Source organism: Lethenteron reissneri, chromosome 24, assembly GCF_015708825.2.
Source record: "Lethenteron reissneri isolate LAM-NWPU_2019-01 chromosome 24, ASM1570882v1, whole genome shotgun sequence".
Taxonomy (NCBI): Eukaryota; Metazoa; Chordata; class Hyperoartia; order Petromyzontiformes; family Petromyzontidae; genus Lethenteron; species Lethenteron reissneri.
The window spans coordinates 14,040,706-14,067,080 of record NC_083802.1 but is presented as its reverse complement, the minus strand read 5'-3'; the positions used below and the strand labels follow the sequence as shown (position 1 = coordinate 14,067,080).

Genomic DNA, 26,375 nt, shown 5'->3' with positions numbered 1-26,375 from the left:
CACTCATTGATGAAATTTCAGGTTGTACTATGTATTGCACACCATGTGCTGAGAACTTCTTCAGGAACTATATTGGACATGTCATACGGATGGGTGGTGACTTGTTACCATGCACAGTGCTGAAAATATTAGCAGAAAACTCAAGAGGACGTAACAAATCCGCACATTAGCTGGGCAAGTGACATCAAAGAATGGTCTGAGAAGAAGTGGAAATATATCACGGAAGAAGTCCAGAACAGAACAACTTGGAGGCAGAGACCCATTGAGGCAACAAGAACTGGAGCAGGTTTTCATAGCTGTTCGTAGTTCAAATGTGGCAATTCGGGTTAGGTCGTTGAGTTGAACATGTCTTCCCAAGCCTTTTCCATGCACCACTGCGGGAATGTTTAGGAGTTCAACACACAGAGTAACACTGAAGAGCACGTTAAGATTATTATTTGAACGAGCAAGCACCTGGGCCCAGTTCTTGCATGGAGTAGGAGTGAGGCGTCGAGTAAGCCGTTGGATGGGGTCCTGGCACACCGCTCGCCCGTCGTGTGAGCTGAAGTACTCGTACAAACGCACCGTCCACTGCCCCATGGAGCGCACGTGCAGCCACAGGGTTTCTGTGAGGCAGCGCCAACCGACATCGCCGTGGCGTTGGTTATAATGCCGAAGTATTCTCTTACTACAGTCGGAGGATCGTAGCCTTGATTAGTCTGAAATATCCCACACATTGCATCGGGTTTACATATGAGAGCAGGGGCGGTTTCTTCATTAGGGCGATTGGGCGACGCACCACCAATGTCATTAAACCACAGATTTACGCGAGCCGTTACTGTGCCTCTGGATATAGTCCAATCAGCGTCATGTCACGTTCTGTGGAGTACCGCCTTTTTTTGGGCGATTTCACTCCGGCTGAGAATCGCCCAGAGTGTTCCCATAGACTTACATTCAAAGATGTTTTTTTTCGAACGGCGGGCGCTTCAATGCATTCTCTATGGCTTCCGGGAGGGCTCGCACTAACGTGCTTACGTCATCATACATAAGCACGTTTCAGTCAACAATATTATTTGTCGCCACCTAGTGGAATCTTTAATAAAAGAAACTGAGTGGATTGTAATAATAGTGAGTATAGAGTCACTTTACTTTTCATTAATATTAAAGAAGTGAAGTTGCCTTTACATGCTTAAGCTGTTAATTTATCCATTGTATGGGTGGACCTTATCCTTATCAATCATCCAGACATTTGCCCCCCCTGAGAGATTTTGCAGGAGCCGCCACTGTATGAGACTATGTGACGAGGTGGGAAGAGGGACTGGAATAGGGATGGTGGGGACTCCCACCTCACTAGATGGTCTCTCGTATGTAAACCTGTCACGACTCTGCAATATTTTAGACTGATGAAGAATACGGTCCCTTTCGGGTCATCAAAACAACCCATTTATTAAATTATCAGATGGCGTGCTGTGCTCCAACTTGTTGTCATGAAAAACCAAGGCTGGTGTGTGCATTTCCACTGCAACAATTGAGATGGGTGGCATGATGAGAGGCACCTTGCTGCTCGGGGGGACTGCTGATGGTGAACGGGTGCCACTCGTATTGAGCGATGGCAGGGACGTTAAGGTAGATATAGTCGCCCGGTTTGAAGTGAAAATGCTGAGGTCTGCGAATCACCAGGTGTGTTACCTGAGGGCACAGAAAAAAAACTAGAAAAGGCAAGAAATACAAAAAAAACATGCGTGCGTTATCAGTCAAAGTGGCCCTTTGGGCTGTCAAAGTCAAATGGCTCATGTCTACAAAGAAAAAAACGAAACCAGACAAACAAGAAACCGTCAATAACTCACAAAACCACGTACCACTTTAAAAACAAAACACATTTTTGGATGCTGACTGGATGATGGTCAGTTGGCAGTCAAACTGGATAAACTTCTGAATAAATTATTTACTACTGCTCCTTTGCCCAGTTCAAGGTAATTCATAATTTTCATCATCATCGGCCATAATGATGATGAATTACCAATGCTGAATGAAGTTCTCCCATACCTGACATCATCTCCCAGGGTCATGTGATGCGACAATCCGTCTAGCGCCATCTCCATGGTTAATGTCCTCTCGGGCATTGATGTGCTTTTTTTGCCAGTAAGTTGTTAGCCTCAACCATGGGCCATCACCTCTTCTCGTGACGTTTCCTGCTCATCTTACCTTGTTGATGTTTGGGTACTGCGAATTTGATGGTACGAGGCTGTTCTCGTTGTTTTGTCTATCCCGCACCTTGGAGGGTAGTCGGTTGGCCTCAGTGATAGGCTTGTATTACACTTGGAAGAGTAGGAGTTTAGCTGTGTTGATGTGTGTATACCCCACGACATAGCACATGAAGTTACACCCTGTTCGTGTGGGCCTTACCTGGTAAAATAAAAAAATAGTTATAGTTTATAGTATGTGTGTACCACATGTACCACTCCATATAGGGCAGGAGGTTTGCCCCTTGGTGCCTTGTTGCTGTGTGTCAGAGGTCGCAACCAGGTACCCGATACCTGTACCCTACCCGATACCCGTTTGCGACCCTGGTGCGGCCGGGTATGGGTACGGGTAGGCCGTGAGTCACCGGTGAGTAACCGTTTGTCACTCATTTCGGGTAGGGTACGGGTACGGGTAGCGTACGGGTACCCGTACCCGGCCAGGTACGGGTACGGGTACCCGTTTGCGACCCTGGTGCGGCCGGATACGTGTACGGGTAAGGAATCAAAACCCGTTTGCGACCTCTGCTGTGTGTTACTGCCACCTTTGAGGGTAAGAGGATGTCCACAACGACATTTGCATATGACAATTTGGAGACCAGGAGCTTAGCCGTGTCGCTGTGTGTGCTGCACCTTGGAGGGCAGTAGGTTGACCTCGGTGATGTGGGTGTGGCCTATGCGGCAACGAGCCAATCCGAGCAGCTTCTCAAACAGGAAGAGCGCGCCGGGCCCTGCCAGCCACTTCCAGAAGTGCGGCGTGTGGAGCACGAGCAGCAGCCACACCCACAGGTAGCACAGGTGTGTCCAGTAGAAAACCTGTAGGGTACACACGGACAAGGTGGCTGGGCGGCTCAGGAGCACACCTCAGGACAATTCTAATTACATTTACAGCTGCAGTGTAAGTTTAAATTACAATTACATTTCGATTTAAAGCTTTCGTGACTGCAGGGATTCATCTTCTTGGTTCTTTCGGTAAAGTCACGTAGAATGGAAATAATAAAATAATAAAATAAAACATTATAAAATAATATATTAATGTTTTATTTTTATTATTTTATTATTTCCATTCTACGGTACAATTACATTGTCATTCAAATTTGTTACGAATTCAAACACTCAAATGTAATTGGCATTCAGGTCTGCTCAGTGGGTAGATGAATTAAGTCAGCAACAGGAATGCCAAAATTCAAATCAGGAAGATTCTAAGGCTCAAAACGGTTACTTTAGTTGTATTCAGAGTGAACTCTAATTCTGCAAAAACATATTTCTGTTATAAGCTTACGAAATATTGAAGCATTCATCAATCAAACATATACAAATGTATCCATCTCTGTTTGGAGACTAATTGATTCACAATGGACTGCAATGATTATATTTTTAGGATTCTTTTTAAAATGTTTACATTATTTCATCCCAATTATGCTCTAGGCATTGTGTCATGAGCGCAAAGAATCCACTCGGAACTCTCGCAGAACAGTACATCACCCCGTGTCAGAGAGCAGTCAGTGGAAGGGGATATTACAGAAAGGTTTCTGAAATGTCTTCAAGAAAACCTCTTATCCACTGCTGCACTCATAGACTTTCAAAATATCTTGAGATTAATTGAAAATGGAATAAGAAACTTTTTGCATGATATTAAGTAGGTTAAAAATGTGTTTTTCTAGACTGACATCAGCAGTCACACACGTGGGCTCTGTCACTTCAAGGGTACACCCAAGAAATTTTCTTACATGATGGAGGGGTTGGTGGTACGGAAAATTACCTCATCCAGGCACTCGGGAAAATAATCCAAGTTGGAATTATGGCCGCGGGCATTATCAAGCAAGGACCATTGCTATAAAGTTGACACTAAAGGCCCTGCAATCTGCTGTACTAAAATAAACTATTGTGTGCAGGTGGTGTGGTCCAAAATTTGCAGTTTTTTTTATATGACTGCTCTTACTTTTTATTTTATTTACTGCATGTAATTTTACATTTTAATTTTTACCCTATAATTATTGAACATCTGTGTAAAACCGTGGCATTCATTGCTTATCCATTTCAGTGGAACTGTGGTATTCATGTTTAATCGAGCTAGGTGATGCTATGGCAGAGGTACCTAACAATAAAAAAGACGACTGATCCCATAATCTCTTCAGGATCAATTAAGTAAATACCTTTATGTGAAGAAATTATGGAATTTCCATAACTGGCTCCGAAAAGCCGTCAAACACGAGGACCCCCACTACTCATCTGAATATGGGGCACACTGACTCTATGTTTTAAGGATAAGAAAAAAATAAGAGCATGAGACAGGGTCAATTTAAGTATCTATTCGCGACCATTATCATCCATAACATAGGTTTTTTTTTGGTTAGATCGTGTAAATGTGCGATCTAACCGAAAAAAAAACCTGTATTATGGACTAATTTATGCCAAAATGTTAATAAATTGGAGAAAATGTATAACATGTGAAGTATGGGAATTGACGGCAGGAACTTCTTGACGGGAACACACTTTTTATTAAATCTTTACGTGTCAAAATACAACGTGTGGTCTCCTTTCTTCCGACTTCACACTCCACTAATCTCGTGTAAACTCTAGGCCTCTGGCTACACACGATACCCTTCACTCGTGTAGACCCTATGCCTCTGGCTACACAATACACTCGACTCGTGTAGACCCTATGTCCCTGGCTACACACACTGCATTCGGCTCGTGTAGACCTTATGCCTATGGCTACACACACTACACTCGCCTCTGGGTTACACAGAGTCCCGGTCCCGTTAGGACAGCGGGACTAGGTACCGCAGGGCCCTAGGTCTTCATCCCCGTCTTCATTCTTCGCTGGTTACACACTGCCCTCACGCCTGTGTGCATCCCCTTTTATAGCCCCTGCTCACGAGAGACGGAGCTGATGCGTACGTCGACGTGAGCATCGCTCCTTAGTGAACCAATCACGACGCACTCTCTCTACGATCCGTTTTCCCCAGCGCGTGTTAACGCTACTCCGCCAATCACACCGCGCTGCCACCCGGTCACTCCCTCTCAGCGCGTCACCGGCCCACAGCCAATCATTACCCCGTAACCCACGACCCCGCGCTGACCCCTGATCCTCCACCGTCAGTGCGCGTCACCACATACACAGCCAATCATTACTCGCTGGCATACGATCCCTCATCCCAGCGCGTATCACCTCTACACATGTATAACAATATAATAAGAGAGCCAATGACTAAATCACCCAGTGATAATATCTATTAGTCCGATTATGAGAGTTCTTATAACCTTCACTGCCTACATGGTGTGGGAAGGCTCTCATCCAACAGTGGATTGACAGATGGAGTGACAAAAATGCTGCACATGTACTTTTTATACAACACAATATATGCATTTGTTGGGCCTCTGCAAGTTTTTGGTCTTGGATGAAAGTCCAGTTTGCCCTTTCCCCCAATAAATCTGACCCTGACACTAACACAGCCTGGGAAAACAGAGGGCAGCACCTCAAAGTGCCCGCCGCGTCGCACGCAGGGGCTGGAGCAGACGAGCATGAGGCCCACGAGGACCTGGAGCAGTACGCCCGTGACGGAGGCCGAACCGCTGACCCAGCCGATGCCAGGCCGCGTCGTCAGGAGAAACTCCCAGAGGCTGTAACGGGCGTCTGGCTGCCTCGACAGTGACACTGCCAAAGGCGGGCAAGCGGTTATTCTCACAGTCACACATTCAAATATGCATTGATATTACTATTGCATAGTTATTGGTGATTGTGTTGGAAAGATATTTGATATATTTGAATACCACATGTTGTTTGTCCGAAGCGATATGTCGGACATCATGACGAAATACACAGTACAACCAAAAAACTAATTGGAGAGCTAAGCATTTATATTAGGGAACCTGCCTGGGAGGACAGAGATTGGGTGATTAAATCATGCCATACAGGGGAGCAAGGTGAATTGTTGCATCACTTTATAGTGAGAGATTGTGACAGCTTGCAGTGGATAGATCATGACTGGTGATGATATAAGGCATTTAATGATCTTTGGGTTTGATGAATTGTTACAATCTGGGGTCACGAATTGATACAAAAACAAATGTTTTATTCTTTTTCTAATTTTCAATTACTTGTTTGTATTGTTTCTCTTTTTGTCTTGCCAATTCAGTTACGTTCACTTCATTAGCAATACACGCAACATCAGCAAATCATAAGCATATACTTTTCATTTCCTGTATTGTAAATAATACACTCCACAAACGGTTTGGTGCATATATTCTGAGCATAAAAATCGATTTATATGAATGAACACATTGTCACATTAATAATGTACAAATATGGTGTTGTGGTTAAAGTGGTGGACTCAAAATTGGAAGGGTGCGAGTTCCAAATCCAGCTGGAGTTGACTCTGCCCATCATCCCTCTTGGGTCTGATGAAGTGGTATTATTTTTTTCTTAATAATCTTCCCTGTGAAAATTCCACATTCACATGACAAGGGATGGTTTTCCTTGGGGATGTAATACTACCATTGCAGATGTAGCCGATATGGGCTTAATGTAAATGAACCACAAGTTTTATTGTGAATAAAATGACCATGGATTGGGCCCATAGGGGTTGAGCAGTGAGATGGTGTGAATTGGGGTTGATTGCTGTGCATCTGGTCATAATTACAGATGCACAAATGCTCCTCAGAAGAACACTTTGAAATAAAGAGTTTCAGTCACACAATCCTCTGGTGTCCCTTGGTGGTGGAGTAATCCGATTCTCAGAAGGAGAGCAGAACACAGTGCCTCCGAACTCATCTACTATTATTGTTGTTTTTGTACTTATTAACCGGCCTGTCCCCTCGTAACGAAGACGGGAGGAGTGGGATAGAGCGGGCCGGTTACACAGAGATGACCATCGCCTCAATTCTCACTAAAAACAGGGAAACTATTTGTCTTTTGATCTTGAGAGCATTTGTCCATGAACGCTTTGTCGTCAACCATACCCAATTTTCATTGTCAATTTATGACCACAATATTTATGAGTTTATAATAAATCATATTCCCGCTATCGTTAATTCATTACCACAATTATAATTCACTTACCATCATAACGATCAATGCACCACAAATGAATCTTCATTAATTTATCCGTGAATGTCATCAACATACTCACAAGATATAACACCAGCTGCAGTGACAAAAGCAAGCAGCATCAGCTGTTATTATAGTCTCTACCAGAAGGAGAAAAACCTCAAGCCTCATGCTGATACTGCTACACAAAAAACCTGTCATGCTCTAATTGAATTCCACCATAGTTGGTTATAAGAGGTTAGGCTCAAACCCTTAATGTAAACTCTCTGCCCAAATCAACCCTAAACAAAACCTAGAACACAAATGATGAATGTATTTCACCTCTAACCCGAATGCTGAATTGTCAATGTTTGTGAACGTGTAATATAAACATTTACAGTAGTTATCATTCAGAAATTAAATATTGAAAAAAAAATCCCAATAAAGACATGGTTAGGATATGGATTGCAATTAATGGTACGGTTATGGTATTGCAGGATTGACTGTAGTGGACTATAATCGATTATAATCGAATGAAACAGGGCACGTAAATTTTTCCCCCCCACAGCCTGTCATTTTGCTGCAATACAGAGGCAAAGGCTCCTCCCTTCCTGCACCAATGCCATCATCCGTATCATTATCATACACGCACCCTGATGTCATTGCTTCATATCCCCTTTAGAATGCTCAACCATTGTCGTCCTTTCAACTAATGTGTCCCACGAGCAAGTCAATGTCCCCTCGTGCAACAGTCAAAGCAATGTCATGGGTTCTTGTGTTTGTTATCGCTCATCAACACACGTTTCTCCTTTTGGCCCTAGAGCCACTGTTTGCAACTGTTAGTGGTCAAATTAATTTTAGGCAGGAAGGGGGGGGGGTGGCGCAAGATTCGAAGGACAGGAGCGAGAAGAGCACTGAGAGGTACTCTCTAATCCTACCGAAGATGGATTACCTATCAGCATATTAAGGGAACAGACTGCATTTATGGTAAAATTGAATGTCATCAACAGACGCGACCCGGTTTATTTTTCAACGGCTATAAATTAGGTTATTAAGTGGATGTTGTGTCTGGCACAAAGGGACTGAATGCACTCGGACCCTAAAGTGTCAGGCGCAGACACACAGCGGTGCTTGATGAAGACGTTCGCAGCACCAGTTTCTGACAAGTCGCTCGAGCGCTTCACTGAACGAGGGTGATGTCATGCAGCGGCGGCAATTACCAGTGCGGCGCTCTGGCTATACATAGCACAGCAGAATGCAAAAATAAACAGGTCAGAGGATTTGCTTAAATCGCTGAAAGGAAATAACATTTAATCCACCGGCCTGTGAGCCTTTCCCATTATTGTTACCCATTAACATGTTTATTAAACGAAGCAATATTGGACCAGTCTCAACTTCAATGAGTTTCATCAGCAAGGTTTGGTCAAGGTGATGAATAGAATGTTAGTCAAAACAAATGAGATTGATCGTGAAGGTCAGAGATAGAGCGGAGGAAACTGGCGGCAGTAGGGGACAGTCGGGGACATTTTCACCAAATTCTATGTCCGTCATGCACCTAGAATGTGCCGTTCACTTAACTGTGGTTAATGTGGTTAAACAATTGTATTATTTTTTATTATTTCCTCCTCACCGAAGTTGACAACGTGGCAGAGTGAGTGCACGGAGGCGAGTGCAGACAAGACGTAGCCGACCATCTGGTGGAAGAGCACGCTCTGGTCGATGGGCAGGACGTGAACCACCCACGTGGCTCGCAGCCATGTCAGGCAGCGGCGGAGCATCAGGACCTGGCATCATCACCACCCACACCATCGTCGTCATTACTATTAACATTATCACCAATGGCACTGGTGGCTGCAGGGTTTAAATTACATGATTTCAAACAAGATATCAATTGGCATATGCAGAATTTAATGCACGTATTGTGTCCATAACATTGATTTTAATCGATTAATCTATTCACTGTTACTATACCGACTAGGTACCTATGCCACCACCATCATCATTGTCATCACCATGGCACAGGTTTAAATTTTTACAGGTGTGTGCAATGTATTTTGATTCTGGACAATCTGCAAAGTATGGGCTGTCTTGGGGGTAGAAGAATAGAGTTTAAGAATCCCTCCATTGTGCTGTTGAGAGGGCTTGAATTCACAAAGATGAAATCATTACCCACCTTTTGGTTACTTTGCTGCCACAAATATATGAACATGATCCTGGCTGAAAAGAGCTTATCCACTTTACGCATGCAGACAACTGTACCACATTATCTCCGTTCCTTTTGGTACATGTAATGTAATAATGAATAACATTTTCAGGGGTCATCTCCGGTTATTCTACAATATCAGGTAAAGCTGCAGCCCTGCAATTGTTTGCCCCCACTAGGGTGAGCTTTATAGAACCCCTCTAGAGGTGATTTTGGCTTACTCTTCTAAGCTAGCCAGACATCTTGGAAGAGGTGAGAGTAACCATGCTTTATCCCACCAAACGTGACCTGCCAATTGACTGTGGAGTGCCCATTTATACTGCGGGGTGGACAGAGGCAGGGGGGTGGGAATTAAACAAACTTGCCCCGTTATTTCAACTGCCGCGCCAGGAGACCTGTTCGTTAACCATACCACCACGACATGTGATACAAGAGTGAACATAATTTTCACAGCCCCATATCCAGTTGTTCCACCATATTGTGATGTTATAATTTCGTAGACGCCGTCTTGCTCTCTCACCACCACGAGGACGCAGTTGAAGTTGAGGCAGAGGCCGCAGGCTCGCGCCGCGCTCACCCAGGGTCCCAGGCGGTGGTTCGCGTGCGCGCCCAGACCCAGGAGCAGCGCACTCGTGCACGCGTACGCGGCCATGAAGAGCAGCTTGCGGTAGTTGTTCTGCCAGTAGGTGCGCGTCAAGTAGCGTGGTGGCCCATGGTGTTGCTCGTGCTCGCACGGGGGCTTCAGCCAGCTCGCCGCGCTGAGTCGTCAAAGCCATTGTCGTTTATCCATGAGCATGAACGCATTACCATGATACAAGAACTCCCCCAAAAGGGTGTGGAGGCCCTAATCCAGCTGTGGATTGATCATGGCTGATAACTCAAATATAAAATGTAAATATAACTCAAGATGAAAAGCAAATATATATTAAATGCTGGTCAAGGTAGACTCAGTTTGTTATTCCACCAGGGTTAACACAATTATCACTGTGGGAAGTTAATGGCGCCGCCTAAGCAAGTACAGCTTACACAAAAATGTAAAATAAAACCAAAATAAATTCATAAAATCATGAATAAACGTGGACTATGTCCTTCTAAGTAGTTGTGACAGCAAAACGCACTTGTATGTTTGCTAACATGGATAGTCATTCTTGCTCTGGTTTGTGTCTCCAAGATTTGGGCAACCCATAGATCTCCGACTATTTTTCAAGAGAATAATAGCAACGCACCTTTACAGTTAAGTTTTGTTCATATTGGACCATGTTTAATAGAGTCATAGTTTAACCCCTTTACGGACAGCTGAGCAGAAAAGAGGAAATGCACACACCCTATACATCCAATTAGCACGGTTGGCTACGTACGGTGCGAAAGAAGCTCAACATATATACGTGCATACACACGCTGTCAACCTTAGTTGTAATGCATAAAGAACGGTTAGCGTGCTTGGTCGGACGGCAGGCACCTGATGGTGAGGTCTTCGAGCACGCCAGGCAGTTTGGCAAGTTCGGCGCCCAGCTCCTGCAGGGTGATGGCCCCACTCTGATCGACATCGGCAGCCTCAAAGAGTGCCAGGGTGAGCGCCTCGAGCCGGCCCTCGGGCAGAGAGATGGCACTCTCCCTGAGGCACGACTCCAGCACTGTGCGCAGCTCGTGCGGTTCGATCAGCCCGCTGCCTGCGCACGTGCAAAATAAAGCAAGGCGAGGGCCCACTTTAGCAGTCATGTAATGATTTGCTTCCCCAGTGATTTAAATAATTGTTACGATTCTGGAGCCGTGATTTAATTCGGGGATTATTTTTTGGTCTTGGTTTTTCCAACCGATTCGTATTGATTTTGTTTTATTTGTAGGTTTTTGTATTTACATTTTTTATCAATTATCATTTCTAAAAAACGATTTCTGTATTAGCTTCAATGTGTTAATATTGCATTTGCATGTCAATTTCATAAATTCTAATTAATAAATACATATATGAATGAAACATTATTCATTCTCATTTGTACAATTTGATCCATGTATCTTAAACTCACAAATCAATGTATAAATAACATCCTGAAACTGTAATTTCACTTAACCATTTTACTGCCAATTAACGGTAGAAGCTGCCTTTCTGCCATCATATGCATTGGGCGACAGGAATTGAGGAAAAGTGAAATTAGTAGCTGTCAAGCATTGGCCTTCCATTAGACGGATACTTTATCTCAAATATATTGAATGACTAAAAAAATTAAAACAACAATAAATGTACAACCATCCACATCGTAGACATGAAAGAGAAAGGTGAGCTTGTCCATGTGTGATCCATGTACGAGGAGGCGGAGCGCTTCCAGCAGCTCCTCCAGGCTGATGGTCCCATTCCCATCTGAATCGAAAAGCGCGAAGAATCGCTCCACGAAGAACGACTGTGGAAGAGGGTGAGGGATTCATAATCTTCATAATAAACGTTTTGGGTTTAGATCGCGTTATTTATAAATGTGTCGTAACCATCCACCACCCGACACGGCCAATCAGCAAAAAAAGTGTCACGTTGACAAAAGACAAATAGTTCACTACTTTAGCCCACGGGTGTGTTGAAGAGTGAAACCACAACATTTACAGTTTTTGAGTATGACGTTTCGCTGCTAATTACATCCAGCATCATCGGGCAGTTCGCCAGAATGGTGAGAAATATTTCCTTGCAAACCTTCACAGGGTCAGGGTTTAGGGTCCATCGTTCATTTTCATGGTACATAGTTCAAAATCCAACAGTTAGTGTTGAGCGTTCATGGACAGCTACCCAGATAAAGGAATCAGTATCAAGAGTTTAAAATTAGCATCCTGAAGTTAGAATCAAGCATCAATGATCAGGGTCCACAGTAAGTGTCAAAAGTCCAGTCTGGGTCCAAGGTTAAATAACTGTCGTCATTCGAGACCTAACGAGGTTCACTTCTCTGAGGGACCAACCCCCCCCACCTCCACGTGATCATGAGTGAGATCTCACGGACACTGAGCATGGTCTCACCTCCTTGATGTTGAGTGCTGCCTTGAACTCCCGCATGGTGATCTCTTGGCCATGGCCGGCAATACGCTCGAACTGGCGCGACACCCAGGACAGCCAGCGTGCTTCCTCGCCCACGCTCTGTGTGCTGGACGCAGGACACATGGGCCACACTCTCTTTTCCCCCAGTTGTATGTACAATTGTATTTCGACTTTGCTATTGCGGTCGTGTAATTGGATTCAAATCTCGTTCGGAATTCTCACTGAAATATGTTTTTTTTGAGATTTTTACAAGTAACGTTTTTTATCCACACATTAGCGGACACACTTTAACATATTTGTTGCAAGGCAATCCAATGTGTCATACTTAGAATTGGAATTCATTTATATGAAGTGAAGAAAAGAGATGTTACGTGATTATTTTGTAATGGTCATTGGACACCGGGCTGAGACAATGCACTTGCTATGCTTCAGAACGTTTAATCACAGGTGGCCGAAACCTGAATTCAACCCTAATATGTAAGTGATAACACCTCGGTGCACTGATCTCTGAACCATTCTGCCATCTATATGCTCCCAGCTCAGGTGAAGTTATCCTGCGATCTTGGGGCATTTAGTTCTGTTTCCACACATCCCGTTTCGAACCTCGTGAGGCCACAGGCAATACATCTTTGTAGCCACAACAACAAAGCCAATGCCTCTTCAATGGCATGATCTATTCAAACCTGTTTTGCACAATGTGGAAATCCTAACCTGGTAAATTTAGCTGCACCACACAAAGCAATGGTTCTTCTTTGCTCTTCTGTAATTTGTTAGTGAAAGCTAACATATAGTAACTCTCTCAATAATGTAGAAGTACAAATTACATGAAAAAACCATAGCATTTGCATCAAAAGACGAGGGCCTTCCAATTCCCACTATTCATGACAATTTCCACTATTCACATGTATGCCCTGAAGCACTCCCTTTGGGGCAATGCATGTGCTTGCAATTATCTAAATTTTGTCGTGGTGTTTTTATGCTGGATCATCCCACTTGTTCTTGGCGTGTTCACTGGCATATCATAGTAAACACGTGCAAAAATATTGAAGCGTGATACGAGGACAAGTGGTGGAGTTGTGGTGAGTGCACTCTGCTATTAACCCAGCCACCTGAGATAAATATTCAGCCATAGCCAACATCAGTGGCGAGTGATATCTGAATAGATCCTAGGCCCGCCCTTCATCAACCTGCGCTGATCAGCATGCTCGTGTATGGTCAAACAACTCCCATGACAGATACATCATTGAGAGCCTTTTATCCAGCAGTGGATTGACAAAGGACTGTTAGTTGTGTTTTTTTATTGGTACTTATATATGTAGATTTGAGCAAAACTACAACTTCATGAACCAACACAGCCTCCAATCATGGTTATACACAGCATTGGCAGTCAATTACTATGTTTCCATTAAGTAGCAGAAGCAAACTCGGCTTATTTGACTCATTATGCATTCATGTAAGTTGCATAACTTACTGATTAAAAAACAGTATTGTTTATCTGAATAGACACCATTGCTATCATGCACTCTAATTTATGTGTTGTTTTTATTGATTACAACTGTCTGAAATTGGATGGAATCTATAATACAAAGCTTATTTCGACTTAAAACTCAGTTAATTTTACATACATTTATTAGACAGAACAAAAGTGTGGTATGAATTGTTATGTTATTTGCGGGCGCGATAAGTTTTTGGAGGAACGTGTACACTTTCATTACGCCAATTATACAAACATCATTGAATCAACCGAATGGAACTTATTTGAACAAAAATAATTAAATTGGAACGTAAGTGTATGTACGTATGTGTTGTAGGATTCACCGCTTAAATGAGTGACTTGTGGCTGGGGGTGGATTTGTCCCCATAACCCAGAGCAATGGCGGAGCCAGGATTTTCAAGTAGGGGGGGGGCAACCCCTTCAGCAATGAAAAATGATAGAGGAGTTGTTGGTGAGTAAGGACTTGTCACTTGCTTTTTATTCGACGCGTGTGCGGTGATGGCGCAGCCATCGTTCGAGGGTCGAATAAGAACTGCGTTGTGTGATCGGCATCGCGCTCCCTGAAGGTGAATGCCTTCAGGGAAGTCGTGTACTGTATATGCAACTGCGCACAATTCTGAGTCACTTATAACTGCTTTGCCGTTACTTATTGCCAGTTATGGACTCAGACTATTGTCCTATCATCTCAAAGAGTCCCTGGCACGTAATAATATGCTACACAGTGGAAGTGGGGGTCGGAAAATGCCGATTTATTACTAATAAACCCCAATGATCCGATCTAAATTGGGGGTTTCGATTGGATCATTGGGGAGGCACGTGCCACCCCCCCATTGGCTCCGCCAGTGACCCAGAGCCAGGCCTAATGCCATTCACAGGTGATCTCAAACAGCATTTGCCCTACCTGTGTAAGCAATGAGGCTCATGCCAATTGTTTAACCCAGGAAAAGGACTCCCGAATGCCACACCCCACCCTATTCAGTATCAGGCTGTTGTTCAGGAGGGCTTCACTTTGGGATGTTTGTCCAATGCCATTAGCGAGTGGAAACTGGAGTACCTTGAACAAAAAATACACACATATGAAGAGGTAACACTTAACTCACCCATCTCCTGGCCACTTTCGCCGTCCCTTGCCTACAATACCTGTAATGCGTTGGTGGTTATCCAACCATCCAAGTAATAAGCAGGCTCAACCTCAGTATACTTCCGAGATCCGATGATATCGGGTGCATTTAGGGTGACTTGGTCGTACGCTAAAGAGAGACGGCATCAGGGATGGCGGTGCCTGTTCGTCGTACCTGAGGCTGCGACTTCGAGGCTCGCATGTTGCGACGCCGTGGAAGTCCAGCGGAGGATCGTTGGTCCCGTCCGTCGTTCCTCCCTCTCGTCCCAGGGTGCTCATTGTGCACGAGCTTGGTGTCCATCGTGAGGAGCAGTGCAGCTTGAGCCTCCTTTTATGAGCGTCCCATCAAAAAGGGCAGCACATGTGGCTTCGACAGCTTCTGTACAAAACACATGCTCATAAATTCCCTGGGTCGTTTTTGTTTCATGACATAATTGGCCGTGCATAAAGGGCACAAAAACCTTTTATATAATTATAGACATGTACAGCAGTCCTTTTGTCAATCCACGACTAGATGTGGAACGTTTCATACCATGTGGGTCATTGGGGCGATTAACTATATTTTACCATGCCGGTAAAAAAACATGTGTCTCAAAAATATAACAGTAACTGTAAAGTATATTAAAAGTATGAACTATGCCTAAAGAAACATGGGTTTATCCTTTCATAAAGTTTAATGGGTTTTGGCATCGTGTTTTACATTTTCAGAAGGATTTAAGTTTAACACATTGCGTTACAGTTCCTTTATAAATAGTTTTTAGGAAGTGAAAAATAGTTTAAATTAACGTGACAGTCCAAATGAGCCAGCGGGTATTAGGGATGTTATAATTATTCAATTAATAGGCTATCGATGAATAGGTTAGGGGCCGTCCATAAATGACGTCACGCACCTGGGGGGGGGGGTCAGACATTTGTGACGATGTGTGATGAGGTGGGGGGGGGGTGAGAAATGTGACGTCACATCAAAATGCGCAACTTTAAAGAAATATAGACAACGCGTTATACTTAATTAAATACTTTTTAATAAATGTTTTCTCCTACAACATGAAAGTGCAGCGCCACATTAAATACGCACTACAATGACAATAGTTTAAAGCGAATTGAAGCATGTTTCATTTTGGGGGAGGGGGGCAGAGCTTTGTGACGTCATATTTGAGGGGGGGTCTGACTTTTTGTGACGCCGTGTGACGAGGGGATGGGGGGGGTACTGCATTTTTGTATATCTTCTAATTTGGTGACCCGCCCCTACTGGACATCTGTGAAAAAGAGCTTTATAGCTCATCGGATTCCTCCGGTATAAACACATTCCTGCGGAGGGAGCTGGTAGGAACGTTGGGTTGCTCGGTCAATGGCCAGGGTCAACGGCGGCGTGGTGTATTCCACAAATATGCCCGACTGTGAGGGCGGGCACAAGCCGGCGTGAGTAGGTTAAACGTTGAGTTGTATAAGGGCACCACGGGGTGACCAGCCCAGCCCCACCCCTCCCACCCAGCCCCTCCCCACCATCCCCACCCAGCCCCTCCCCACCCTCCCCACCCAGCCCCTCCCCACCTAGCCCCACCCTCCCCACCCAACCCCTCCCCACCATCCCCACCCAGCCCCTTCCCACCTAGCCCCACCCTCCAACCCAGCCCCTCCCCACCATCCCCACCTAGCCCCACCCTCCCCACCCAACCCCTCCCCTCCCCACCATCCCCACCCAGCCCCTTCCCACCTAGCCCCACCCTCCAACCCAGCCCCACCCCACACCACCCAGCCCCTCCCCACCATCCCCACCCAGCCCCTTCCCACCTATGCCCACCCTCCCACCCAGCCCCACCCCACACCACCCAGCCCCTCCCCACCCCACCCAGCCCGTTCCCTGCACGACGGATGGACGGACACAATAATCCCCTGTGGGCTGGTGTAACCAGAGGTTCCCACCAGTAAGATTCTGATACAGCGCGTCGGCAGGTGGCGACATTGCATCGCCTGTTAATGTTTATATACTGTATGTGTAAACACGTACTGTACAGCATGTCATTTATATAACGCAACATCTGTAAGAGAAGCGGTGTGTGTGCTGTACAAGCCTTAAGAGTGTGAACAGAGTTTACACACACACACAATATGACATGTACACACACACACACAGGTAACCCAGACACACAGGCCTGCACACACGACATTAACTCATGTGCAGATATGTCCTGGCCAAGCGTACAGCAGCAGCAATTGCCACGCACGTTACACAGTCAATAAAGTATGAACACCTGTTCAGCTTACACACACACACACATAGCATGAACAAACATAAAGCCTAACACACACATACGCAGTACAACATTCACAAAAACACACGTACACCACAAACACACGCTGAATAATTGACAAGCACACACACACACGCGGACGAACTGAAAACGTATACAGCACACACACACACGCACATGGCATTGCAACACAGCGTCAACACACAACTTGTGAACAGGACAGTCATAGGCAAGCCTGACCCACGCAACGTGGACACACGAAAAGCCAGTCCACACATACCGATTCACTGACAAATCGCCCGAACCACGCGGATTCGAACACGAAAAGTCAACAACAGTGGTTCCCGGACACACGTGCAACTTGAACAGATTGCCTTCATGTCGCCTGAGCACGTTCACAGGCTCTCTCAACAAATACTACAGCCAAAGATCCCCCGTATAGTATTAACAAGACTGTTGGGGCAAGTGCTGTTAGCGAGCACCTATTAAGGTCGGCATGGCACACGAGGGGGTTGGGTGGTCAGGACCAACCCCGCCCATGCCGCCTTTGTCTCCCCCAGTGACGATGCTTACTAAACACCGCACTAGATACTCGTTTTAGGCTGAGTCGACCTAGGGGAGACCCAGCACCGGTTCAGATAATCGTCACACACAGAAACCACACTCACAGGCTCTCAACAAATACAGCCAAAGATCCCCCGTATAGCATTAACAGAATGTTGGGCCAAGTGCTGTTAGCGAGTAGCACCTTTGAAAGGGTGGGTGGCCAGCACCGGGCACTCATTTTAGGCTGAGTCAACCTAGGGGAGACCCAGCACCGGTTCAGATAATAGTAACACACACAGACCACACTAACAGGCTCTCAACAAATACACAAAGACCACACACCCTACCTAGACGCACACACACTGTGTCACACAGCCTCACCATACACACGGGTCTGTTGGCCATGCTTAAAGAGACTCGGACACACGGCACGGACACTGTTTTGCCACTACTCAACAGCATGTTGTGTATGTCCTCCAGCGCCCTCGGTGCCGACAACGCTTATACAATAACACTAGACGTCATGTATATCTTGTACGGTCACGTTCAACAAGCCAACAACATTCACAAATCACGCACAAGACGAGTGAGTGAAAGTTGCTTTGCAGCGGGGACGAATCACTCCGACAATAATTGATCATGAAAGAACTGGCACGCCGATTTTATCACGTACATATTGGTATTACATCACGATTATCACTGACTGATGTCAATTCTCACGTTTTAGATGGGTTAGAAAAGATAACGTTTCGTTGAAATGTACTGTGGTCGAGTAACCGTAAATAATCTAAAACCAAAATGTTAGAAATTGGCCCACGGTTTATAAGACACGGGGTCGGTCTAAAGCTGCACATTACTACTTTAATCTTCGTGATACATATTTAATTATTCACGAACCCCATCAGCGAACCAAGTAATACGAGTGTGAAGCTAACACGAACACCGATTACGTTCGAGCACTGTGTGGAAACACCCGAAGTTGGTGGAACTCCAAACATTTTCTATTCCCGGCCATAGCTAGGATCAGTGGCGACTGATATCCAAACCATTTCTGGGTACCCACGCCACCTTAATCCTCCCTTCCACAACCGTAGTAAAGTATGACCTTCATCCAGAATATGAATTGACTGAGGACTGTCAATTTTTGTTAAATTTAAGTCTAAACTAAACGTTTTATTTGACCAGGTAAGGCCCACTAAGCTCTATACGGCTCTTTTTCAGAAGCTACCTGGCCACAAATGATAGCTCGACGGAGTGGCTTAGCACGTGGAAATTAAAAGCAGCCAAACATTCTAAACGCATGTTTGTTATAAATGTGGAGGGAAAACCGGAGGACCCGGAGAAAAATCCAGAGAGAACACGCAAACGCCAAATATACAGCAGGCGTCAGGGTCTGGATCAAAATCCCACGACGTCCCGCAAATCAGGCGAGGTAGTTAACATCTCGCCACCGCGTCATTGCTATCTCCAGTTTTAAATCCACGGTGTTGATCATGGGGGATGACGACAACAGATTCCTGCGGAGGGAGCTGGTAGGAACGTTGGGTTGCTCGGTCAAAGGCCAGGGTCAACGGCGGCGTGGTGTATTCCGCAAATATGCCCGACTGTGAGGGCGGGCACAAGCCGGCGTGAGTAGGTTAAACGTTGAGTTTTATAAGGGCACCACGGGGTGACCAGCCCCTCCGCACCCAGCCCCACCCCACCCATCCCCACCGAGCCCCTCCCCACCCAGCCCCTCTCCTCCCCACCCTCCCCACCCAGCCCCTCCCCACCCTCCCCTCTCCACCCAGCCCCACCCCACCCATCCCCACCCAGCCCCTCCCCACCCAGCCCCTCTCCTCCCCACCCTCCCCACCCAGCCCCTCCCCACCCTCCCCTCCGCACCCAGCCCCACCCCACCCATCCCCACCCAGCCCCTCCCCACCCAGCCCCTCTCCTCCCCACCCTCCCCACCCAGCCCCTCCCCACCCTCCCCTCCCCACCCAGCCCCTCCCTGCACGACGGACGGACGGACACAATTATCCCCTGTGGGCTGGTGTAACAAGAAGGTTCCTACCAGTATAACCTACTTTATTATTGCCGGCCAATGCGTGTTGGTGGTGGCGTATAGCGTATCAAAATGAATAAACAAAAAGTGACACTATTATGCATACCACACACTGTGCAACAGATATATAATACAAGCACAACACGCAAGAATGTGTAAATGGCAGCCACGCTCAGAAGCGATGAACGTCAATTAAGTTGTTGCCGCTTTGCCATCCGTAAATCGACACACCCTGTACGCAACGCTATACGTTACGTAAATATGCCAGTCCTCGTGTTTACGTGTGGAGGGGCCCATGCGCATTAACCGCGAAATTAACCTGCAAACGTGTCATTAACATTCGTCGACGCAAAATATGCAACACAAGAGTGCACAAACATGCCGCGCGATTCCAAAACGCACCAGCCATCGCACGCACACACAGCAACACAGCCGACATGCAACCAGACAGCGCATGCAAGCCACAAAGCGATCACACATAGCCATTGCACACACGGTCACACATCCACACGCACCACAAGCCACCACAAGCCATCTCAAGCACACAACCGCACGCCCAAAGGCAGTCAGTCACAAACCCTTTAATTGTTTGACGTTGCCAAGCCTCGATATGTTCTCTCAAACAGTTTGCACTCATCTATTTTATATTTTCCTATGCAGACACATTTCTGCAGGTGTTATCTAAGGATTGTAGGGAGCAGTATAACAAGTAGGCTGTCGATAGTCTATTTACGGAGGGTTGGTTAGAGCATCATCCGTAGGAGTAGGTTTTCTTCCGCACATAAAAACAAACCTCAGTTAATAATTTGCCCCCCCAAAAAAAGCACAGGATGCTTCCCGAACACACACCTCGGGACTCCGTGAAAACAGTTTAACAAAAATGTCCCGTCTGGACAACACGCACGTGTCCTAGGCAGACTTTCACCTGGCGCAAATGACTGACTTGCTCAATTCACTGATCGATGTCCACTCTTTACAAAACATCTATTCAGTCGTGTGCATTCAAATTCGCCGCAATTTGTGAAAAAAAATAATGAAGTCCGATCAAAAATAGCTTCCAGTCTCCCTAATAGTGCATTTTGGCTTTTAATTGCATTCGACCAACACGAAAGGGCGTTAATAACGACACGCTTCTTTTTTTGTTGCAAGGAATGTGCGTGGAATAGCGTAAAAGTGTATAAAACCTGGACAAATTCAAGGCGCCTTGTGTGCCATTTGACAGTTTACCTGCTTTATTATGAATAAGGGTCATGATTGATTGGGCACGGATAATGGGATACGTTAACATGGCCTGCAGAGGGCACACACAACGTGCATCAGCGATGGCATTGCAGCAGCAGCAAGGGAGGAACGGCTGAACTGCTTTGCATCATGGAACACGATTGTGGACGGGAGTACAAGAGGCGATTACGCACTGCACTGATTGCACCGTGCCTTTCTTTGTTTACAAAACACTTGACGCAACCCACTTCGCAAAGATACAAACCTGAAATAATCGTTACACCGTCGAGGGGACGCAAGCATTAATGTACGCAAACACGACATTTGTTTACCGTGAAAACGATACATATGTGCGCTTCGTGACCTGGTTATCTCGTTTTCACCGTTGTTCATAATAAAACAAAGCAAGCTTGGCAATACATTATCCCGTTAAGGTGTCCAACATATCATTCACGAAACATGTTTTCTACAATACATATTTTAATACCTTATGCGTACACTTTACTCACTGCAGTCCTGTGTTGCCCTCCAGCGACTGCCGATTTAACTGTCTGCTTCGCGATGATGTAATCACTTTCAACATTGATTGCATATATAAAGCGCATATCATACGTTTTGCATTTAGCGTACAGTACTTCATATACCTATCGCACACGGCACATTTAATCTACCCTTAGCGAAAAACTAAACTATGCATTGCTGAAATGGTATTCGTGGGGTATGTGTTTGCAATGTCGTGTAATTTTGATGGCATCGTTCTGCAAGCTGACTGCACAAATCCTTACACAAAGACAAAGATCTCCCGCATAGCCTCAACGGACTTTTGGGGCAAGTGCTGTTAGTGAGCGCCTATGTCGGCACGGCACACGAGGGGTAAGTGTCCAGCACCACGCCCGAAGCTCATAACACACATGCACACACATGCACACACAAGCACACGCACATACAGGGAAACATATAGCTCAGATACACATGCTGATGCTGGGTTTAACGTTGGCTCAGCAGTAGCTGGTCTTACAACTGCACCATGTAACATTGGTCAACAGCGATATGACATTGGAACATTACTGCCCCAAATTACCAAGCCCTGCTACACGAGCCCGACGCAGCATAGACCAATTTTGGGCCAACGTTGGGCGAGTGTTGAGCCATTCGTGGCCAAAAAAATGACTGGCCCATTCAACATGGGTCCTTTTTGGGCCATAATTGGACCGCGTGGCTGAACTTATCTTGTTTACGTTCCGGCGTGCAATGTGTATACTGCTTACCAACTAATACAGGGTACAGACATAGCTTCTGTATCATTTTATATAGCTCACACATCCTTGTTTTTACACAATCAATTATATTTAGGAGTTGTATTGTGGTTGTTGAGATATATACACGACTGTAGGATCCACACACACGCACATTATACACAGATGAACATGCACAGCTAGCCCAAGAAGTAGTTTTTTTTTTATCACAACACTTCATCTAGGCTGACTGGGCACCAGAGCTTACGAAAGATTAAAGATACACATCTTTTACACGCGTGCAAAGCTTTCGTAGACACACGCTTGTGCAAACGCACCGACGCCGCATTTCAAGTGCAAAATAAAGCTCTCCCGGCGTGTGTGCTAAACCAGACCTAAACCTCCCCGAGGTTGACTCAGCCTTAAAATAGTTCCTGGTGAGATGTTTAGACATTTGTACTGGGTGGGGCGACAAAGGCGGACGGCCGTGAGTGTTGGCCCACACCAACCTCGCCAGAGCGGTTCCCACTTTCGAAGGTGGTGGATAACAGCAGTTGCTCCAACAATCCGTATGACTATACGGGGGATCTTTATCTTTGTAACCACTTAGCATCGTCTCTTGGAGGTCATCAAACCGATTTGCATTTAATGAAACTAATCCGTCGGGCGAGGTACGTTTAAGCTTAAGATGTTAATTGGAAAAACCCCAGGGCACGACACATTTGGGAAGACCAACGGAATGGTTATTATCAGTTCACTGTTGCACTAAATGCACGAATGTCTAAAACGCTCTCACCAGTGTTCATATCGAGGTATTATTTAAATCAGGCTTAAGCCTGGATAGTACTTGGGTGGCCGACCACCACGCACAAACAGGTTGGCATAGGGCCGCGGTTTCAACGTGATGGGCAGCTGAGGGCAGTGCGGTGAAAACCCACACTGATCAGCGTGGTGATGAATGATCAAATAATCCGTCGGACAGTGGCGAAGCCCTCATCCAGAAATGTATTGACAAAAGGGGTTGTGCATGTACATATTGTTGAAATAGGGTGTTTACCGATGTAAGTCTTGGTGAGTTTTAAAGACTGTGGTATGAAGGTTCTACTTAAGCATTTGTAGCATGATTTTGATGTATTTGTTGTGAGAAATCCCACACATGAGAGGAAAACATGTTACACTTCGTACAGCCAGCCCTTTTGAAATTGCCAAAACCCTATTATCTGTATCGCCCCCTACAGGGACCAATACTACACGTACCACATCAACACCGCACTGCAAAAAAGCAATGGCATTCACACTACCAAATAGTGTTCCGTTGGATGACCTTGGGTTAATGGGGGGAACGCAAAAAGAACGGAGGTGGAGGGAACAGAGGCAATGTTAAACAAACTTTAAATGAATGTAAAACGCCAAACAGACTGAGAAACGATATGTTATCTGCCTTTTCCCCCTTCTATGGTGCATTCAGTTTGAGCTCTCACCCACCCCCTCCCCCACGCTAGGCTACGAAGCCCAAGACGTAATTGTGCTAATTTCGCATTTTATCCATGCGGTTCTGCCAACTATTGAAGACAGTTCGTATATCAAATGAAGCTCGGAAATTAAAAGAAGCTGAGCACATCCGATATCTACGGGGCTCTGATACACGACTATCACCACGATGCTATATGGATAGACTGACTCGCCATACAAACGTGGAATTGTTACGTTTGATGAAAGACTAGAAACCCTTATGAGCACCACCCTACATTATCTTGGAACGCGAGGACACTCAGTTTTTACATAACAATGACAGGGACGTTAATTAACATGTGTTAACAATGTAATTAGCACAACATAGCTGTTTAAACCGTTAGCAATTCAATGCTGAAGGCCTCTCTGTGATGTTGATCATAGAAGTTATTTTACCACGCTAATGAGTGCTAGTAGGTGAATACGAAATGCTTAAGATATTTACAGATGTCTCGTCACTGATGTTAGCCATGGCTTAGGATTGAACTCGGGGGTAGCCGGGGTCAGAGGAGTGTGCTAACCAATGCAGCAATACAATTCACACAGAAGATAGACGGTTCACTAACTCAAACAGTTTTCAAGATAAATTAGCCCTGCACCCATAACTAATACACAGAGGGTGAGCTAGGGCTGAATTCATATCATTATGGTTAGCGTTTGACAAACATTTAAAGTTTAACATACTATATTGGGCGACGACCCCCCCCCCCCCACTCTCTCAATGTGTCGTACCCCCCATTAAAACAAGATTATTATCATTGTTCATCAGGATTTTCTCAAGCGCATCAACATAATAATCATCTTGATTTAAAGCTTTCGTGACTGCAGGTATTCATATTATTGGTTCTTTCGGTAAAGTCACGTAGAAGGGAAATACTAAAATAATACAAATATAAAACAATAAAAATTCTCACGACGTTTCGACTGCAACACAAGACAATCATTGCTGTGGATTTCACACCTGATGATGATTGCTTGTGTTGCAGTAGAAACGTCGTGAGAATTTTCATTGTTTTATATTTGTATCATTTTATTATTTCCCTTCTACGTGACTTTACCAAGAATATAATAATCATCGTCATGGGATTTTATTTGACCCGGGGATTCAGCACTCCCATCCTCGCGTGATTCACCAACCCCGAACCTCCACGTCGCTGCTTCACAGGCGCGCGCACCGCCACCACCACCACCACCACCACACGGGGCCATTCAAATCTCACTGCGCTCTCTCAGCGTAGCTGGACATTATGAATAAATTAGTGTCATTAGCGACTGCTGATTAAAAACATGTTATTCCATCATTAAAATACACGCCAGCCAGCGAGCGAGGCCACCCAAATCGTGGGAATTTCAATTGCACGAGTTAGGGCTTGACATCACCGCTGTTTATCTGAACATTCGTTCGTCTTATTAGAGCTGTAGGCTCTCTGATATCTTTATTAAAAAGATATAAAGACGGATACCCCTAGACGCTTCTGTACACAGAGACACAACACCGCATACAATCGCGTGCAATACTCCACACGGAATTTAATTCTTGCATACGTTTGTGTAACATAACCAGGTAAAAACGCTCGTTGATAAATGCCTTCTGCCATTTGAGCCCTTGATGTGTAAATACTATCAATAAGAATGCAATGCCATGTGCAACACTTGCACTGCTATCACGTGCATGTTGTTTTTTAAAGCATTCGTGATATGCACGCAGCATGCGCACCGCTATGCATCGTGGTGTATAAAGCGGCGTTCCGTGTGTGCATTGCTTTTGTAATTTGTCTGATTCCGTCACGACCCACGGACACAGCGCAAGCGCAGCCTTGCGTGGTGCTGCGCGGATAGCGCAGCACACACCCACACTACACACAATATATACAATACATACACACTACATACACACAATACACACACATACACAACACACTACATACACACAATACATACACAATACACACACATACACAACACACACAATACACACACTACATACACACCACACTACACACACAATACATACACACTACATACACACATACACAATACATACACTACATACACAACACATACAATGCATACACACAATACACACAATACATACACACTACACAACACACTACACAACACATACACACACTACACACAATACATACACACTACACAATACATACACACTACACAATACATACACACTACACAATACATACACATAATACATACACACATACACAATACATACTCACATACACACACTACACAATACACACACTACACAACACATACACACTACACAATACATACACAATACATACATAATATATACACACACACTGCACAATACATACACACTACACAATGCATATACACTACACAATATATACACACTATACAGTTCTACACAATACATGCACACACTACATAATACATATACACACTATACACACGCAATATATGCACACACACATAAAATACATAATACATGCACA

At 45.1% G+C, this 26,375-nt stretch overlaps 1 protein-coding gene across 4 annotated transcripts in view; it reads right to left on the bottom strand.

The window, feature by feature from the left end:
* The window catches only part of NOX5 (NADPH oxidase 5), a 29,420-nt gene extending 7,531 nt beyond the window's left edge, over nucleotides 1–21,889 (bottom strand). Inside the window, exons 1-11 of one of the 4 annotated variants that reach the window (XM_061558373.1) lie at nucleotides 21,636–21,889; nucleotides 15,258–15,461; nucleotides 12,450–12,573; nucleotides 11,700–11,850; nucleotides 10,914–11,124; nucleotides 9,975–10,212; nucleotides 8,882–9,035; nucleotides 5,702–5,880; nucleotides 2,853–3,035; nucleotides 1,536–1,668; nucleotides 454–605 (exon numbers count right to left, since the gene is read on the bottom strand). In XM_061558373.1, the coding sequence (XP_061414357.1) occupies nucleotides 454–605; nucleotides 1,536–1,668; nucleotides 2,853–3,035; nucleotides 5,702–5,880; nucleotides 8,882–9,035; nucleotides 9,975–10,212; nucleotides 10,914–11,124; nucleotides 11,700–11,850; nucleotides 12,450–12,573; nucleotides 15,258–15,361 (1,629 nt within the window). In that variant the 5' untranslated portion in view covers nucleotides 15,362–15,461; nucleotides 21,636–21,889. Of the gene's footprint in view, nucleotides 1–453; nucleotides 606–1,535; nucleotides 1,669–2,852; nucleotides 3,036–5,701; nucleotides 5,881–8,881; nucleotides 9,036–9,974; nucleotides 10,213–10,913; nucleotides 11,125–11,699; nucleotides 11,851–12,449; nucleotides 12,574–15,257; nucleotides 15,462–17,614; nucleotides 17,734–21,635 lie in introns of those variants that run through there. The other 3 variants (XM_061558374.1, XM_061558375.1, XM_061558377.1) reach the window with 3 other exon arrangements.
* Nucleotides 21,890–26,375: the final 4,486 nt, after the last annotated feature.